The 20,223-nt window shown below is 27.4% G+C and overlaps 2 protein-coding genes and 1 long non-coding RNA gene across 4 annotated transcripts; 1 reads left to right on the top strand and 2 right to left on the bottom strand.

The window, feature by feature from the left end:
• Window positions 1-585: 585 nt before the first annotated feature.
• LOC101220998 (MADS-box protein CMB1) lies at window positions 586-5,739 on the bottom strand. Of its 2 annotated transcripts, XM_031886617.1 has the most exons (8): window positions 5,501-5,738; window positions 4,710-4,788; window positions 4,084-4,145; window positions 3,278-3,377; window positions 1,625-1,666; window positions 1,487-1,528; window positions 1,080-1,207; window positions 599-841 (listed from the first exon to the last, which is right to left on the bottom strand). In XM_031886617.1, the coding sequence occupies exons 1-8, from the start codon at window positions 5,683-5,685 to the stop codon at window positions 751-753; spliced, it is 729 nt and encodes a 242-aa protein (XP_031742477.1). In that variant the 5' UTR covers window positions 5,686-5,738; the 3' UTR covers window positions 599-750. The 2 variants fall into 2 exon arrangements, with proteins under 2 accessions (XP_031742478.1, XP_031742477.1); XM_031886618.1 differs by lacking the exons at window positions 1,487-1,528; window positions 1,625-1,666 and having other exon boundaries at window positions 586-841; window positions 5,501-5,739.
• Window positions 5,740-10,856: 5,117 nt separating this feature from the next.
• On the bottom strand, window positions 10,857-13,234 carry LOC116404711. The gene is made up of 2 exons (XR_004217729.1): window positions 12,848-13,234; window positions 10,857-11,280 (listed from the first exon to the last, which is right to left on the bottom strand). It is a non-coding gene; the product is annotated as an uncharacterized LOC116404711 (long non-coding RNA).
• Window positions 13,235-18,154: 4,920 nt separating this feature from the next.
• LOC101221232 (protein BIG GRAIN 1-like E) lies at window positions 18,155-19,890 on the top strand. The gene is made up of 3 exons (XM_004144211.3): window positions 18,155-18,611; window positions 18,760-19,084; window positions 19,187-19,890. The coding sequence occupies exons 1-3, from the start codon at window positions 18,402-18,404 to the stop codon at window positions 19,666-19,668; spliced, it is 1,017 nt and encodes a 338-aa protein (XP_004144259.1). The 5' UTR covers window positions 18,155-18,401; the 3' UTR covers window positions 19,669-19,890.
• The last annotated feature ends 333 nt before the right edge of the window (window positions 19,891-20,223 follow it).

Raw genomic sequence — 20,223 nt, 5'->3', positions numbered from 1 at the left:
TGGATTCTTGAATTATTGTCTTGAAGGTTTTTGACTACATTTATAGTAAAATTGAACTTGCCCAAGTCTTTCATTAAATGTTGTTTCTTTCCATCATCATAAATTCCTTATGTAATTTTGAACTCAAGATTTGTCATCGAACCATTAGTCTCTTATAATGAAGACTAGAAAATTGAGAATTTTATTTTAGAAAATTACAGGATAGGTTTTTTTTTTTAGTAATTTATGTGGTGTTAGTAATGAATTTATAGTACTATCTAAAAGAAGTAATAGAGACTTTACAAGTAAAACAATTGTTTGTTTGGGGACATTCAAAATAGAAAAGAAATTTTATAATATTATAAAAAAAACAACTAAGTAAAATTAAATACATGTTTGTTATAATCTTAATTTAAAGCCAACTCCCAATTACAATTTTACTTTTTGCAATTAAAAATTTTACACTTTTTTGTTGTTGTTTTTAACTTAGTTTTTATATTTTTCATCTTTGTTTCATTTCAATCTTAATTAAAAGTGATAATCTGGATCACTTAAAAATAAAAATAAAATAATTTAAATTTAAATATAAAGAACTAAAATGAATCATAGGGCAAATAAATAAATAGTTAAACAGAAGCATGTCCAATAGATAATTATAAGGTTCATAAATATATTATTATTAGTATTACAATATTGAATGGATTGAAATAGACTTATGGTTTTTTTGTTTTTGCAAATTTATTTGGAAATATATATATATATATATATATATCAAAGCAGCATCCAATGTGAAGACAAACCATTGCCATCTGCCCCAGAGTTCACAACATTTTCTTCATTTGTAACTTCAGTTGGATTGTAACTAAGAAAACAAAATTAGAATTAAACACATAAACAAATAAATATTTTATTATTTTTGTAATTTTAAAAGTCTCATACCGACTAAAAACTGTTTAAGACGAAGAGTATGCATGCTAAGACTATAGTAATCACCTATTAAGTACTATTCAAAACCTCTGTTTACATACTTAAAAACAAACTCATTGGTACCTAAATGCTTCTATCTATATATATATATAGATATGATAAGAATAATTTACCTATTTTCCAATGCAATAATATTGTTATTGAGTTGAAGAAAGGCCTCAGGTTGTCTGCAGTATTGCAAATTGTTGGGCTCTGAAGAATCCCATGATGTATGATGAATAGCTGCACTACTTTCCTCCAACTGTGTATTCATTTTTCATTCAACATTTCACACTCTTATTTTATTTTATACATCTTAACCATTTTCTCAGTTTATTTTTTTATATCAAGCAAGAATCAATTGAATTAGTATGATTCTTTTTATTAAAATTGTCTATTCATAAAGAGTATAAGATCCCATTTCATTCATGATCCAACTATCTTTTTTGTTTTTAAAAACACAAAAACGAAAATTAATCGCCTTAGCTTTGCTATGTTTGTGTTTCTAAAAACAAAAACCATATATATAATCATTCAATACCTTCTTCCTCAAAGCTTGATTTGTTTCCAGCAGTTTATCTTCCTACAGATTAATGGAGAACAATAAGACCTGTTTTAATTAATTAATCTAAATTTAATTTAAAGATCAAGAAGAAACATTAATTTAAAAAAAAAATACCTTTTTTTGGAGATCAGATAATTGATCAAACATCGTTTGCCTCTGCAAAGATTTCATTAATTCAACAAAATTTGTTTCCAGTTAGTCTTCCAGATTTTAACTTTGTGTTTATTATATTCTTAAATTTTCATATTGTATCTAAAAATCGATCCGCAACCTATAAAATTTACAAATTTAGTAAATATAAAATTAAAAATTTAGTAAATATAAAATTAAAAATTTAGTAAATATAAAATTAAAAATTTAAGCTTCGATGATAATGGTTGGGTCGTTTTATTTTTAATTTTTAAAAGTTGAGTTTATAAGAGAAAATTTTACTTTTTCGAACTCTAAATTTTTATGTTATTTTATGTATTTTCGACCAATATTTCATACCATTGTACAAAGTTTTTGAAAACTTAAAAGGATAAAACATTTGTTTATTTTTAGATTTTGACTGAGAAATGACATTTTTATTTAATAAAAGTGAAAACTATCACAAACAATTTGAGAGAAAATACAGCAACTTTTTTTTAAAAAAAATTGAATGTAACAAAGCCCTTAGCTAGGGTTCCCTTTTTCATAGTTTTCTAGGTCAACATCTGAATTTTAGTCAATTTTCAAATAAAAAATAAGTTTTAGAAGGAAATATTTTTTAAAATTAAAATATTTAAAAATTATAACAAAATTTTGGATTTTATGGCAGATATAAAACGATAAACTTCAATCATTGTATATCAAAATTTATTATTGATAGAATCTGAATTTTTTTTGTTATTTATTTGGGGTATTTTGTCAAATTTTCTATTTTTTTATAATTTTTCTTTTAAAATTTAATTATCTTTTAATTTTATAATTTAGATTTAATTTTACAAATGCTCTTTAACAAACAATACATTAAAATTAATAAAGAAAACGACGTTTATCGAGTCAATTTTAATTAAAAAAAATGATTACCAAAATAGATAAAAGTAACTAAATTTTATAGTTTTGGGTAGCGGATTTATAAGGGGGCCAGGGGCACGTGTCCTCTCACATGATTGGTTTTTGTATTTTAATATTAATTTTGAAGTATCAGATTACAATATCTTAAGTTTAGCTTCATTTGAACTAAAATTTTGTTTTAGTTCAGTGGTTATGCGACTGTAGAACCTCAATACCTCATTTGTTATCTAACAAAGATTTAGAGAAAAATGGAACAAAGTCGATGAAACCCTAAAATTTGATTTTTTTAATTAAAGGAAGACAATTTTCTAAAAAGAGGAAGAAATCTAAACTTATTTCGTAGTCTCGTTTGATATCTAAAAAATATTTAGAAAAAACGCAACAAAATTGGTTAAACCCTAATTTATTTCCCAGTTCATCATTTGTTATCTAACAAATATTTCTAAAAAAATGCAAATGATCAAAACTTCCATTATCTCAACAATATTTCATGAAAAATGTATTATTCTTTTTTCTTTTCTTTTTTTTTTTATGCAATTTTTAAATTCACATATTTACAATATAAAAAAATCATGTGAAATTTTTTTATCTTTATTTCTAAAAGTGTAGTGAATGTTATTAAAAGCAATGTGTTTATTATATAGTATTCGATGTCCCATATATAAATTTATGGATCTGCCCGTGAGTAGATGTCAACATAGCATAGTAATAATAATAATGTATTCATACCTTAGTAGATCTAATTTGCTTTAGAGACATTTCCAATTGAATTTCTAGTTGGTCCAATTCCTTAGTCTCCAAATCATCCAGTTCTTCTCCGAGAAATCGTCTAATCAATTAATCACAAATACACAAAAACTCAATAAAATTCTAACTATTTACGAAAAATAGCAGAATAATTTTAGATTTTATCAATAATAGATATTACTATTAATTTCAAGCAATAACATTGATATTGATAAAATTTAAAAATTTATAGATATTTCAATTCATCTGTTTATTTATTTATTTAACTAATTAATTAGGAAGATAGAGTAAAAAGAAATAAAAGTATATATATATATATATATCAATATTTAAAAATTTATAGATATTTCAATTCATCTGTTTATTTATTTATTTAACTAATTAATTAGGAAGATAGAGTAAAAAGAAATAAAAGTATATATATATATATATATATATATATATATATATATATATATATATATCAATATTTAAACATTTATAGATATTTCAATTCATCTGTTTATTTATTTATTTAACTAATTAATTAGGAAGATAGAGTAAAAAGAAATAAAAGTATATATATATATATATATATATATATATATATATATATATATATATATTATATATATCAATATTTAAACATTTATAGATATTTCAATTCATCTGTTTATTTATTTATTTAACTAATTAATTAGGAAGATAGAGTAAAAAGAAATAAAAGTATATATATATATATATTATTAATTAAAAGAAGAAATAAAATTAAAGCTTCAAAATAATTAAGATGCTCCCATGGAAGTCACCTTTGTGAATATTGTAAAGCTTCCACTTCTGCTTTCAGCTTCAAATACTCTTGATACCATCTCTAGCTTCAAAAAAATATTATCCACTAATAAATTCTTCAAACTCATCATCTTTCTTTGTCCTTCAACTCTCTTAAAATTAAAATTAAAAAAATCCTTCCAATTAACAAAAATTAATCAAAATATTAGATACTAAATAAAATAAAATTTAAATTTTTGTGGTAAATATTTGGATTCATTTGATTATATTTAAAAAATGACTCTATATCAAGTTCATTCCATTCCAATTCTCTTTTTTGATTTAAAGGTTAAAGATGGGTTTGATTTAATAATTTTTCTAGTAATTTTCTTTTAAAATTAAACACTTTTTACTCACTCAAAATAATTTTATTTTGAAAGTCAATTTCTTACGAACAAATTATTAGAAGTCGATATATCAATGGTGTAAGAGCGTATTCAACAAGATTGATATATATTCTACCATTCTCATCATGTCTCGATTGAAAAAGTTCAAATGAAAATACCTTTTACTAGAATCATTTTTTTTTCTAATCGATCTAAAGATAGAGAGTGTTTTAAAGTGAGTCGTGTTAAAAAAAGAAAAGTAAAATTGGATGGGAAATGACCTCAGTGTCCTTTGGAGGGAGGGAGGCTTCCAGTGCACCATAGCTATGCCTTTCATACCTCTCCAGTGTCTTGGCTATACTGTAATAATTACCCAAAAATCCATCAAAGCTTTAATTCTATAAATTAAATTAACTTGTTTTTTCTTTATAACGGTAATTCTCATATCATCTATTTAATAAAGATTTGAATTATTTGTCAAATTTTGCAAACATAACAATTATAATGGAAATATTTAAACTGGATGTGTTGGTCTACTAGACATTATCTTTTCTTCTACTACAATCGACTACTGTAACTCTCAACTGTTAATGCTTTTTCTTAGTTCGGTTGGCTTTCTGTTTTCTTTTGTGCTTTATCTCTAGTCTAGTCCCTTTTTTAACATCATTCTGTACTTTTCTGGTTTTATGAAATATATATGAAAGTGAGATGATTAGGGTGTTAAGGAAGTGTACGATAGTGGGATGTCTGGAGCAATCCAACCGGTGTTTTCCTTTTTTTTTTGAAAAATGGAACTTTTTGAAACTTTATATTTGGTTGAATTTGAAAACACTCTCAATAAAAAAACAAAATAGTTATAAGTGAAATGAAATCTTGAATTGAGATGGATCAGAGAGAAAACGATGAAACGCAGAAACGAAGTCAGAAATTTTAACAAGAAAGGACAAAGGATCATTTTCAATAATTAATCATCCTCTCATCTGTTTCACTCCATCCTGAGACGTAGGAAAGGACAAAAACGAGATAAAAGAGATCAATAAAAAGAAAAGAAAGAAAAAGATTGAAAACATGCCTGGGAGAGCTTGAGAATTCATAGAGTTTGCCACGAGCGGAGAAGATGATCAAAGCAACTTCAGCATCACACAAAATGGAGAGCTCATAAGCCTTTTTAAGAAGTCCATTTCTTCTTTTTGTGAATGTAACTTGTCGATTTATTTTGTTCTCTATCTTCTTCAACTCTACTCTTCCCCTTCCCATTCTTTTCTTTCTTCCTTCCTTCCTTCCTTATATCTCCCTCTTTAAATTTTCATCACAATTCTCCTATTTATAACTCTCTCTCCCCCACACTTCCCAAAACCCTAGAGAGATAGAAAAATATACATATATAAACAAAATCATGAAAGAGGAAAAGAGAACCCCACCCCATTACCTTCTTAACTTTATGTCGGTTGAGATATACATCTTCTCCGTCATTTTAGGTTGATGGTTCGATGCTCACAATGCCCAATAGTTATTAAACTTGAAATCAATTATATGATGTAATTGTATAGTATATGGATGAGAGAATGTCTTGTTTTTCATTCTTTAATTATCATTATAAAAAAATGATAATCTTTTCAGCCTATTACTAATTTAACTTGATATTAGTGCATGTAATCCATGAGATCCTATCATCATATTCTCTCAATTTCATTTTTCTTCTAAAACAATAATATTGATTTTTACTATTCAATTTTCTACCTATTTCAAACATACAATACAATATCTTAAATTACAATATGAAATTTCACATTTTTTGTTGTCACTCTCTCATATATATATATATATGTGTGAGTTTTATTCCTAGTATTATAATCACAAATAGAAATATTTGTTAATATTGAAATTAACCATCGTCTCACACTATAAAAAAAAGGGAATGACGTAATAAAACTTAGAAGTGAAATGGATAAAATTGATTTTAAGAAAGAAATGAAAAAATATGTTTAGAAAGAAAGAAAAGAAAAGCCCTACTGTCAGAGGGTGTCAGTGGTAGCCCTAATCTGAGAAGAGTTTGAAACTTTTTGGTTCGCTACGTGTCGAGATATTAGTGGGTAATGAGGAGGAGGCATATAGCCAACATAGATTGTCTCAGTTTACTTTCCTACAATGACGACTATACCCCTAAAGAAAAATCTTTCATGGGTGTTTTTAGGAGGGGACATAGATGGGGTGGATGGTAATTTCGTATTACATTTTTGATCCCATTCCAAATTCGAGCTTTTTGAGTGATTGATGTTGAAAAAGGGTAGAAAACTAGGTCAAGGGCTTTAGGCCTTAAATTATAGTGCCCCACTACGTTATCATGGAGGAATTGAAAAGTAATTAATTCATTAATGCGTCACACATTTGATTTAACATATGAAACACAAAACATATTATCTATCAAAAGTTTAATATAACATATTTAGAACAAAAAAGAAAAAAAAAGGGATTGTGAAGTGTAAAAAGCAATTAGAAAAAAAACGTTAAATAAAATAAGTTTTATATTATAAATTAAGTTCAAAACACTCGATCTAAACATGAGTTTTGGATCACATTACATTATAAATTCATCTCATTACGAGTCCTCGTGGGTGTTTTACTTGTCTCATTGACATTCACTCTCCTACGAAGCAAATTTTATTATGCGTGATATTGGTTGGTTTAAATATTATTTTTGTCACATCGAGTTTTACTCCATTAGTATATTGGTGAGATTTCACGTAAAATTTATGATTTGAATCTCCTGAACCTCTCATTATACTAATAATTGTAGTTTGAAGTTTATTCAATTTTAATTCATGTATTTTCAATAATTTTTTTTATTAGAAAATGATACTTATAAGATCACCAAGCAATATCCCACTAGATGAACACTGATTTTTTAGCGTTCTCGCCATCTCCATAAATATATTCAATAAAGCATATGGAATACAGAGTTTATACTTGATATAAAATGATTAGAGATAATTCGAAAAAGTATACCTAGAGAAAATGCATTATTGTTTAAAGCAACAGACGACCGAGAATAATTATTGAAAATTTTGGTCTTAAAATAAAGCTTAAACTTGGTCTTTGTTTTCTTTTTAAAAAATTACATCACACATCACATATTTCATTTTCTCACATGAAAAAAATTTATTACTGTTATGCAGTGAATTATGAAAAAGAATTAACTAAAATTCAAGATTTTTCAAAAGTATAAGTACAAAATAATGATATTTTGACACACATGTTTTTGTTTAATAAATTTTAGTCTTGGCATAGTATGTTGACATCTATTTTCTTTTAGGATTAATTTGAGTTTTTTTTTTCCTTAAAAAAGACTATCGCTTTAAAAAGGTTGATGGTTTGAATAATATATATAGTTAGCAAAGATTACATGTAAAGTATACAATAACAAACCAAATTTTAATTAATTAACATTAAAAAGAAACTTTTCAAAACTCATAAACAAAACATGTGCTTATAATTGCTCACAAAGATCATAGCAATAGTTTATAATTTAACCAATAAGAAGGCCATTAGCAATAATTTACATTGATACATTAAGAAAAATTGATAAATTACAAACACATATAGTCAAATAGCTTAACAACAAACCCAACCCCATTAAAGATTGATGATCTCAAGGAAAAATTAAAGAAATTAAATTAGAAAAAACAAAATTGTGTCAAATTGTCATGCTTTGCTTTTTGCTTTTTCCATTACTTTGGCTTCTTCTCTTCATTGCATCAAACAAGAAGCAAAGAAAAGACCTTGTAAAAAAGCAATGTCTTGACACAAATTTGGCATTAGACCTTCATGTGTTTAGGTTTTTGGACTCACTCAACACCACACACGCTAGCCTAGCTAGTTAGACAACCTGCCATGAAAGCAAGTACCCAATAGACCCCTTTACTACTCTAAACACATGCTTCATTACTACTTTATATAAATTGTCACTCATCTAAAATTATTTTTGTTTTTTAAAATCCATACTCTTCCCACATGTGAAAAACAATATATAAGAGAGAAATTACATAAAGACATGTCAACTTAAGAGCAATAAAGATAGAGTATCATAAAGAATAGATAAGATGTTTGATCTTCGTACACCAAGGGGGTTGCTAAGACAATGGTCTTATCTCAAGTTGTACCTTGGCTTTTGTGAAAGCCATTGAAAATACAGTTGTTTCTCTTCTTCTACATAAATATTTCATATTACATATATCCAATAATTGGTATTGAAGAACGATAGATCCTTTTTCTTTTTGGTACTGTCATGTTCAATAGAGATATAACTTCCTTACAAATAGCATCAACAATAATAGAGATATAACTTCCTTACAAATAGCATCAACCTTGCAAGGAAAACTATAGTACTTAATATATATCTTAAGTACTTAATTTGAAGGTAATTTGTGTTTGATATTATGGATTTAAGAGATATTATTGTTATGCTGCTAAGTACATTTAAATTTTAAGTTATATCAATTCTTGTAATAAACCTTTAGTTAGCTTAGTCATACATTTCATATATCCAGCAATATCATTTTAATACATGTGTGGTCTAAATTCATTCATTAAATTCACATAAACTTGTTAATTGAATTGTGATAAGTTTAAATTATTGATTGCAATGTAATTGTCTTAAAAATGGTTTAAAATATCAATATTTTGAATTTTTTTTTTTTTTTAGTTTTTATTTCATAGCTTCAATATTAGTTTATTTACCTTTATATATTTTTAAAAATTGTTAAATATTAGTATTCTCTATAGATTTTAAAATATAATCCCATATAGCAACTATTCATATATAAAAACTATTGTAATTCTAACGAATTTCAACAAAAGAGAAAAGTATAAAAATCTTTTGAAAGACTTAGTTTGAAGTTTATTGAAATTGAGTATAGAGATCAATTCAAAGATAATAACTAATATCCAAATTTGGGTAAAACTTCTAAACGTATAAATTATTGAATTCATTATATATGATTATTTTTGTTAGAACAATTAAATATATATGCTCGATGGATTTTATAAGGTAGTCCTAAAAAATAGTGCCCTATTAATAATTATTGGGCATATTCACAAATATCATAGAGATATTGGAACTGTCAAAGTGGAATCTTTTTTAGCTTATTGTCCCAAGGTCTTATCTCTTTTCTCATGCATTATGCTCAAACCATTTCAATATACAAATCATTATTCATATCTATACATAGATTATTTACATATATATATATATATATATATATTTGTGCCACATGTTACATTTTTCTTCACATTATCCCCTTAGCTAATTTGGTTCATTAAATTAGAATTCCATAGTTTTAATTTATGTTTTTAGATCTCTAAAATACATATAGTATCATGTCGATTTTTTAGTAAATTACTACTCATTTCTAAATTTTAAAATGTTTGATCATAACCTAAGCATAATACGAGGTTAACTAATTTAATATATGTTACTTCTAAAAACAATTTTGAAATGATTAAATTAGGTTAGTTGTAGAAATCAAGAAAAACGAAACAAAAATTTGTCCAAATTATTTAACTTAGTTGATGTATCAATTTTATCATTTTAAAAACAGCAAGTATTGAAACTTTTTGCAATAACAAAATTCATTCTATTCCTAACAATTACTTTTTAAATGAACACGAGAAAGGGATGAATTTGCTATATTTTTTAAATAGTTTTGATATTTCGTTATTTTCTAAAAACACCTTTTTTTTATATTTTGAATATACTTTTAATAAATATTAAATTTAATATCTCAAACTAATTTTTAATATTCAAATTGGCCAAAAAGAATAAGGAGTATTTTTAACCTTTTTAATTAAAATTTTCCACTACTGTTTTTTTTATTAAAAAAAAGAAAAGAAAACAACATTTCCACAAATTTAGGTTTTTTGATAAATTCCATTGAATAATTTATTTCTCTCCTAACTCTCATAATTTTGTATTACACATTTTTTTGGACATACACAATTGTTTAAATGTATTCGAAAAGAAAATTAATATTAGATCCACAAACATTAATTTTTTTAAGTAGTAGGAAAATTACAAAAAAAATATGAGAGTTAAATACATTTAAGACAAAATTGATACATAGTCCAGAGATTAAGAGTATACATTATTCATTTTTTTCAAGTTGTTTTAATCTCATGCACAATGATTATTTTTTTTTTTTTTATGTTTAAAACGAAGACGTTCAAATAAGCTAGTAATACTCAAATTACTTAGAAGAGATACATGAATTATTAGCCGTTGTCACATTCGAATAGGAAAGAATCTAAATATATATAAAACTTTGGTTAATAAAGGTGTCACTACCTATGCCACCCTTCATTTGGATATAGCTCAACCACAAAAATTTTAATGTTAAAGTTACTTAACTAGCTTGCTGAAATTGCCTATATTAATGATTGTGAGAATATTAATGATTCTCTCTTTTTTTTTTCAAAATTTGAGATGGATCGACAGGTACAATAGGACATTTCCAATTAGATGAACATATTCATAGCACCATCATCTTCCACATTTATAATATAAACCAAGATAGTATAGGAAGCAAGAAGTAAACAAAAACAAGGGATAGAGGAAACCCCAACAAAAACCCACACGTCTATACAATTAAACAAAATCATAAATATTAAGAACAATAGAGCTACTGAACAATCTTTAAAAAGATGTGATTGTCTAATGGCCTGGAAGAGCTTTGATATCTTCCAAAATCTCAGTGAGATATTTTTCCAGCCCCTTGAAGATTCTATTATATTTCTTTCAATCCAAATATTCCACAATGTGACAACCACCGAGTTGAAAAGTATAGATTTCTTTCCTGTCTTTTTGATAGAGAAGACAAATGTTTTTGCACAGAGAAGCATAAATAGATTAATAATGATTCTCACTCTTATAAGCATAAATAGATAATAAGTAACAAGATCAAATTGTAGTCTATATTTTAAATGAGACTTTCCATCTTATCTATCGAACTATGCTTTCATCCACTTTACTAATAATTAACTAACCCTAGCTATATATTTGCAAATAGATGAGAACTACCAAATTTCTAAATTTTATTATGTAGTTGCTCAACTTGTTGTCTCTATTTTTAACCTTTTTTTTTTTTGCAAAGCCAACATAGAATGGTTCAACAATTTCTTTAAAAACAAGATATTCTATAACATGCATCAATTAATTAAAAAGCCAAGAATTACAATCTTTTTGCACATATATGACTTAAACTTTCCAACAAAACAAGACATTTATTGGTGAATCCAGATTTTCTTTTGTAATATCCTTCCACATATTAAAGTTAGAGTTATGAAAATTATGTTGAAAAAAAGTTACATATTCAATAAAATATTGTTGAGAACTAAGTTTGAAAACTTTTTTAAATTTTAGATCAGAAAGAAATGTTTAGAAAAGATGGAAAAATTGTAGTGTTTTCCTTAAATTGAGTTCAATTCTGATTGAATTTTCTGAAACGAAGAGTGGTATTTGCTTAATTATAATTCAAAGAGTTTAATTTGAAAAATAATTACTCTTCAAATGTTGAATAATTTGATCATCGTTGATAATAGTTTTTGCAAGACTTTCAAAGTTTGGTTTTAACAATTTTCATTAAAGAAGTTTAAATAAAAACTGACTTTAAAATATTTTTTCTTCCCGACATGACCAAAAACTTTTTGTAATTGTTTTGGAAGGTTCAAACTTGAAAAACATTCATTATCAAACAGAAACTAAACCCACTCAAAAATTAAATAAATGGATTGGTTCAACAAAATCTGAAAGCCAAATTCAAATTCTATAGACCAAATCCTACATTTTACCAATTTTTTTATAGAATAATGTCCATAAAATTTAGAATCCAATTTTAGTCAAGTTTTTGGTTGAATAAAAAAAGAATTATTTCAAGTTTTAGTTCTATTTTCACCTGGTTTCAAAAGGTCGTGTATTATTTAGTTCTTAATATTGGAGTGAGTTCCAATTTAACCTTTAAGTTTTAAAATATTACAATTTTACATATAATATTTTTTAACGGTAATACTCATTTAAATGTCCTAAAATTTAAGGATTAAATATATAACGAAAACTAAATCACAAATTAAGATATAAATGTGTTTTTTAAAAAATTATTTATACAACGACGGTAAACATAAAATATATCGACAAATTTTCAAAAATTTACATATTAAAAAATGAGTCAAATTGAATTTTTTATTCTAATGTATGAGAAATTCAACCCGACGAAATTGAGTAAATTCATCTTGATTCCATTTAAGAAAATAAAAGTTGATTTTTAGCTCTTAGAAAAAGGAGAGGTTTTTCTCAAGGTCCTCAAGAAAAAATAAGGACTTTACTTCGTTAGAAGTCATGGGTTTCTCGACAACTTTGAAAAAGCTATACCTCAGTATGGGGTTAGGGTTTTCTTTTCCAAAATAGTAGGCGGCCCGGACGCACATAGATGTGTAGAGAGTAGTGACAATTCTTGCGTCATCGAGCTCCTCATGGTGGGTTTTAAACTTTAGAGGAAGAATTCGTTTGGCGATGAGGCTTTCAGACTCCTGAAATTTTTTAGGAGAACTCGTTGTCCATCAGAATAACGGAGACATTCGACTGGTTGAAATTTTACGTTGATAATTGACGCTATTATATATATATATAGGAGAAATAGAATAGTAGAAGAGAAGTAAAGATTTAAATTGGAAAAAATAAATTGATATAGTAATGTTTGTTGAATTAAGAGGGTAAATGGGAAAGGAAGGAAATGAAACTAATAATGGGAAAGAATAAGGAGAAAAAGAAAAGTAAGGATAAGGACAATAAATAGAAAGGAAAGATAGAGAGCATAAAAAAAGAGGAAGAAGAAGTAGGTCATGGAGGGAATTAGTTTGTAGAAAACGTGTCGAGATGTTATTGGTTACACGTCAGTATCACATACTTTTCTTCCTATGACAAAAGGCTGACGGGGCCCTCTGACATCATAAGCCAATGCTCCACTCCAGCTGTCCTTTCCAGATCATCCAACACTATCATTCTTCATAAATCACAAACTATTTTTTAAAATATTCTTTTAAAGCTTTTTTTTTCTTTTTCAAAATATAACAAAAGGATTTAGTTTTAAATAAAAAAAATATTCGATGATTAATTGATATCGAGTAAACTTATTTGGATAAAGGATTGTTTAAATTTGACTATTTTCTTTCACGGTCTTTTATATTTATAACAATCAAATAACAATTTTAAAAAATAGATATTTTATATTTGATATTTAATCTTAAACTAAGTAACAGTTAAAAATAAGAAGAAAAAACGATGAAAGAAAAAAAATACAGTGAAAATGATGAACAAAATTGAAATACTTTTAAAAATAGCCTTTTTCATTTTATTATCTAAACCGTAAATATTTTATCACTTGATTATATTTATGAAAATTAGTCTTTTTTTTTTCTCGGTTAAATTTGTAATCATTTGGTTTTTTAAATTTAAGTATGAATTTTAGTTATATAATAATTTAAATTTTTAAATTTATACCTAAACTTGGTTCTTAATAAATTTGTTGATCTACACGTGTAATAAATTTCCTTTTAAAATCAAAATAACTATTATTGTCTACCAGATATTTCCTTTCAATTCTGACGTGAATGCCTACTTGTTCATATTTAAAATATTTACAAACGGATCATTTTAATATTGATGAAAAAATAGTAAAACTTAATTACTTATATTATTTCAAATTAATAAATAGTTGTTTACACTAAATATTGAACGAACGAGTATTTAGTTCAGAAAACTATCTGTTCGCACGAGATTTCCGGAGAAATTTAATTCGTGGACTTGAATTTGAGTTGATGTTGTATTTTTGTTGATTTGATGCGATGCGGTTCAATCTCTAGAATTTGATCCTCTGATTCTCTCTCAACTAGATGCTTCAGCTTGATTTGGAGAAAGCGAAGCACGTGATGTTCTTGAAGTTTGAGCCTTGGAAGAAAGCTTGAGCCTTGGAAGAAAGCTTGTATCTTTAAAGAAGCTTCAATCTTCGAGGATAGTCGACTTCAGGAGTTAGGGAGTCTTCTAGCTCTTGGAAGAATTCTCTTTGTATCTTCTAGAGTCAAAAATTTCCAACCCCTACAAATGAGGAGAATTTCTCTACTTATAGAGTTCACTGGTGGGCTTTATGGGTTTGAACCTGGTTGGTCCATGGACCAGACCCATTGGCTCAACCATATGGACTTAGGTTATATTTAGTCTTTGGGCTCAATTAAGCTTATTTTTTTGGCTTAATTGAATTTAGTCCAAGTAAATAATATTTAATTGAACTAAAATGATTAACTTAATCCAACGAGACCAATTTATTTATTTTAACTCTTTAATTTGGAGCATATGTCAATTTTAATTAGTCCCAAATTTAATTATTTGTACTTTTCATCATTAACTTAATAAATGATGTGGTAACTTGTGATTGGTCTCAAAATTTCTTATTCAACGCTATCATGAATTAAAAGTATAAATAATATTACAATTTAGGAATCAAATTTGCTTTTTTTTTTCATCTAACACAATTTTCCTTTTGGGAGTTTCTTCTTTCTTTGGTTTGAATCATTTTTATTCTAACTTTTATTACAAGTTGATTTTAATCAAAGTACTTTTATTATTATTGCTACCCAAAGGAAAAAGGAGAAGAAAATTATGTTTAGAAGACAAGCTATGACTTATGTTTTACAAATTTCTATGGGCCTCTTGAAAATCCATTTCCAAATCAAAGCTTAGCCCATTAAACATAAGAAACAAAGTATTTTGGGCTTCGAATTTTATTAACAAGGCCCAAAATAATAACGATCATTTTAAACAAAGTTTGTAACAACCTACAATTGAGGAAACTTACCTCATGAATAATGTTGAGGACGTGAAGTGAAAGTGCTAAAATTTTAATATAGCTCATGGTCGTGGACTACACTTCCATGGAAAGCACAAGGCATGGAAATATAATGTTTTGATTAACCCATTCATGAATGGAGTGAGATTCAAATGATTGTGTCGCTATATCATTTGATATCAAACAATTAATTATTGTTGAACAATAAATTTTGGCCAATTAAATTGTGTCACGTCATCACATTACAATGATGATATTCATAATTTAGTTGGGTTTATGGTAGTCAAATTTTGTCATATCCAACCCAATTCATATTCTAGATATAAAAAGTGGGTCTGAGTCCAAGTCTAACAGGCAAATGGACCCAAGCCCAAGTCCAAGCAACCTAAAGCCCATGGAAATTCTCTATAAATAGAATAGAGACCTTCCAATTCATTTTGAGATTTTTTGGTTGAAGGAAGAATGTAAGCTATGAAATACGTGCAAGTTCATATCAACCTAATCATGATCAACGTCTTATAAAAGATTGAAGACTTGAAAGATTAAACTTTTCTTGGATTTCAGAAGATCGATGCTCCAATCAACTTGCAACTACAACATCTTGAAAACCGAAGACCAAGAAATTCTAAGTTTTAAACTTGTATTCGAGAGAAAACATCAAATGAGCAAATACTTGAGATTGTATTCACTATACAAATGAATATACAAAGTTTAAGTCCACGAATTACATTTCTTCAAAATTTCGTGTGAACAATTGTATTAGTCTCTCACAAACTCATGTAATCACGTGAAGAAGAAGAAAAATCCATCAACCATTTTTTAGAAAATACTTTGCGTGAAAGGAAAATTTCTTTAATTTGTACAAATTCGACTGTCTGAATCCTTTCTCTATACTTTTAAGTTTGATTCTATTTGATTATATTTGTCTCCAATGTCTAGATCTAGTTCTTGTGTAATTTTTAATAAATCTTAAAATTAATTTATCCTACTTTGATATATATATACAATCACGATTAGCTCTCTATAAAATTTGTAAAACATTATTCTTAAATGAAAATTATTGTTATCACAATTAACAAATTTAGATAAATGTTTTTTTTTTAAAAGGATACATTGGTCAGTAGCTACACTCGGACATCTCCACTAAGTAGACACTCTCCTAGTACCATCATCATTCGAGCTTCATTAATATTAAGAAAAGAGTACATGAGGCAAGGAAAGATAAAAGGAAAGGGCTAGAGAAAAGCCCAACAAACGCAAGAGTTATACAAAAGCATAAATGTTTAAGCTATAGTAGTTGCGTTGTACTCAAAGAAGAGTTTAGATCTACTACTCCAATGTCTCGTGAGAGATTTAATGTCTTCCCATAATTCAGTCTCTATTCTTGCTTTGTTGTTGAATATTCAATTGTTTCTCTCAAGCCAAATGGACCAAAGGGAAGTGACAATCGTGTTGAACAAGATGGATATTTTTTTGTTTTTTAGGGTTGATGTGGCATATGTGTTCATAAAGATCAACTATGCTTGTGTTGTCATGTTGCCAATTCAGTAAATTTTCAATTTTTTTCCAAAGGAAACTGGCAGCATCGCAAGTGGTAAATATATGGTCTATATTTTCTGATTGAGTCTTACAAAGAATGCACCAGTTTGGATTTAAGCGAGCACCACCGTGGAAGCCTTTTTTTTGGACCTTTTCTGCCGTATTGATTTAGATCAATGTTAACTTCAAACTAACAATTAATACTATGTATGCATTGTTTCGACCTTTTAAAATATAAGAACTAAAATGAAAAATCCCAAAATATAGAAAGCGACCAAAATGTTATTTTTACTCCGTTTGAATCAATTGAATGAACTACCATACTGTGTTTAACATTGAGATACAATAAATAATAAGAGTAGTATCTCTAAAATAATATCTAACAACAACAATATCTCGAAGTTGAAATGGACACATCAATAATACACAACACACACAATTGTATATGGGTAATAGGAGATAGAGAAGAAGATGGCCAAGGGGCATGTGGTAGGGGCACTACTAGGCTAAGGTTAAGGGATTGTTTTTAGGAGGAAAAATCCAAATCCAAATCCAAATAATAATCCCTAATGAAATTCAAAAGATCAAAGGAACAATAATACTAAAAAAGAATTGAAATAATCAAATAAATAAGTAGCCCCAAACAAAACCCACTAAAGAGGAACAACAAAATATGAGTCGTGGGGTCATCCTAATTTATTATGAGTCAAAAGATTACTTACCAAACAAAAACATGTACACAACTTTCCTTTTCATTAAAGACATTAAAATCCCCATGCTCTCAACAACACCACATTTTACCATTGGTCTTCTTTCCCATGTTCCCCCCTTTATCAATTCCCTATATTTCTTTGTTTTGTAGGCCTATTACCATAGCTACATTTCAACTTTTTAGGAAAAATATGTTCTTGTTGCTGTTGTATAGGTTGGATAAACCTTTAATTCGAGTATATGTAATTTTTGTATAGTGTATAATCAATGAGTATATAATTTTGGTCATGTACAATATAGTGACCTACTACTTATCCTATAGTTATTACATTATATCAACATTTTTGGTAGTGTACGATGTGTGTTATATGTATATATTAAGAACCCACAAACCCCACTTAAAAGAAGGGGAGAGTCCCACCAAGTAGAATCCAAAGTTCTAGCAAAAACCCTCAACAAATTTAAAATCTTCTTGCATTATTATTATTATTATTATTATTATATGTCAATATAATTTGACCATTACTTCTTCATGTATAAGGGCAAAGGGAAGGCTGTTCCTTTTCCCCTTCCCCACTTTCAACTATATGCCTCCCAAAGCACAATTCCCTTTCATTTTCATGTGGGTCTTCCTCTTAATTCCATTTCCCATTATTCTCACACACTCTTCAATAACAATAATCTTTTCTTCAATGTTTTAGTATTATTTCAATTCCAATATCTTCCTTTTGCTTATTCCCTCTTTCTTCCCCCTAAGTTTCTCCATATATATATATACATATGTATATATGACCTTTTCTAGCACTTAGTTTAGAGGAATAACAAAGCTTTCCCATGTCTCTCTCAAGCTCAGAAATAATCAATAAGAAGATGTTCCACCATAGGAGAGCTTCAAAGGAACTTGATGTGTTCGAAGCTGCTCGATATTTCTCCGATTACAATGAAACTTCCGCTTCAACCAGTAGTTTTGGCGCAAAGTTTACTCCAAAAATGAAGAAGAAAGATAAAGGATGGATCAAAGGGAGAATCAGCTTAGACATGCAGGTTTCGTTAAATCACTCTACTTAACTAACTCAAAACCTTCAGCTATAGTCTTTATTTTAATTTGAATTGTCTAAGAAAGAAATGACACACTATGGTAATTCGTTTATAAATTTAACCTTTTTATATATCTATATATTTTTCAACACAGGTGAAGAACATTCTTAATCTTCCCCAACATTTTCCCCAGCATGATTCTTATAGTGTTGAAAAGCAAGTAACAAAGGAGAAGAAGTACAAGCAACCCAGCTCTCCTGGTGGGAGATTGGCAAGCTTTTTGAACTCTATTTTCAGCCATTCAAGTTCCAAGAAGAAGAAATCGAAACATTTTGCACAATCCATGGACGAAGACATGGAGGATGACGAAAGTCGAACATCGAAGAGAAGGATTAGCATAAGCCATTTTCGAACCTCGAATGCTACTGCTACAGATGCAAAGTTCATCTATTCTTCCTCTCCAAGAAATAACAATTCAGGTAAACCCAAATCAAACTAACTCAAATGTATAATCTATATACGGCGTACGTACGTACGATATAAATTTAACAATGTATATTCATATTCATAACGCAAATTAGGTTTTAGAACGCCACCTCCACACGTTCAAACCCCAACAAAAAGCTACAAGGAGCTATTGTCGTTTTCGAAGTTCAACCGACTTGTAAAATCAGCTGAAGCATTGGAGAAACCTAGCATGGATGATAAGAGAATAAGGAAAGATAAAGGGGTTGTGGAGAAACAAAAGATGAAGAAGAATAATTTGAGCAATAATAATTGTTGTTCAGAAAAAGATAGGGTTTGGGTTGAGAAAAATTTAGTAGGTGGAGAAATGAAGAAAAAATTAAGGAAATTTGATCATGAAATTAACAAGAACAATACTGTTGGTGGTCATAATAATAATGATGATGAAGAAGATGATGGTGGAGAAACAGATTCAAGCTCTGATTTGTTTGAGTTGCAAATTTATGATTTGGATTATTACTCCAATGGCTTGCCTGTTTATGAATCTACTGATATTGATAGCATTAAGAGAAGAAATTCTGTCTCTAATGCTGTTTAATTTGTTCAGATTGAAAGAACAAAAAGAGAAATTATGGTTTTCTTTTGTTAATTTTGCTTCTGTGCAGTTTATGAATTCTTTTTATTTTTCTTTCCTCTAATTAATAAGGAGTTTGTTAGGCCAAATTACTATATTAATTATCACTTGTGTTCTGTAAATACTCATGGGGAGTGTGACTATTAGATTGGTTTTAATGATTATTGTAATTAAAAGTTTTCACTATTTTCAAATGTATTGTAAATCCTAATTTATGATAATGCATTATTATCTATCTTTCACACCAATTTAAGCACAAATTACTGAATAAATTATTATTTGAAAATGAAATGGAGATCAATAATTAGAAAAAGGATATGTTTTATGGGAAAAAAAATGATGAAGAAAAGACTTTAAAAGAAAAGTTCATGGAAAAATATGATAAAATATATAATTAAGAATTAAGAATTTACCCTACTATTTATAATTAAAGTATACTTGAATTTTTTTTTTTTTGAAAAAATGTATAATTACATGTTTTTTAAAGTGTGGGCTATAATCATCATCTGCCACACAAAT

The sequence above is a fragment of the Cucumis sativus genome, chromosome 6 (assembly GCF_000004075.3).
Source record: "Cucumis sativus cultivar 9930 chromosome 6, Cucumber_9930_V3, whole genome shotgun sequence".
NCBI lineage: Eukaryota > Viridiplantae > Streptophyta > Magnoliopsida > Cucurbitales > Cucurbitaceae > Cucumis > Cucumis sativus.
The sequence above is the reverse complement of the archived record's forward strand: the minus strand, read 5'-3'. Positions and strand labels throughout refer to the sequence as shown.

Excerpts from the sequence above, each read along its gene's own strand:
- LOC101220998 (XM_031886617.1), bottom strand. The coding sequence starts at position 5,685 with ATGGGAAGGGGAAGAGTAGAGTTGAAGAAGATAGAGAACAAAATAAAT. Across the intron at positions 4,789-5,500 it reads GAATTCTCAAGCTCTCCCAG|TATAGCCAAGACACTGGAGA; the intron begins GCATGTTTTCAA and ends TAATTATTACAG. Across the intron at positions 1,667-3,277 it reads AGCAAATTAGATCTACTAAG|AGGCAAACGATGTTTGATCA; the intron begins GTATGAATACAT and ends AAATCTTTGCAG.
- LOC101221232 (XM_004144211.3), top strand. The coding sequence starts at position 18,402 with ATGTCTCTCTCAAGCTCAGAAATAATCAATAAGAAGATGTTCCACCAT. Across the intron at positions 18,612-18,759 it reads GAATCAGCTTAGACATGCAG|GTGAAGAACATTCTTAATCT; the intron begins GTTTCGTTAAAT and ends TTTTCAACACAG. Across the intron at positions 19,085-19,186 it reads TCCAAGAAATAACAATTCAG|GTTTTAGAACGCCACCTCCA; the intron begins GTAAACCCAAAT and ends AACGCAAATTAG.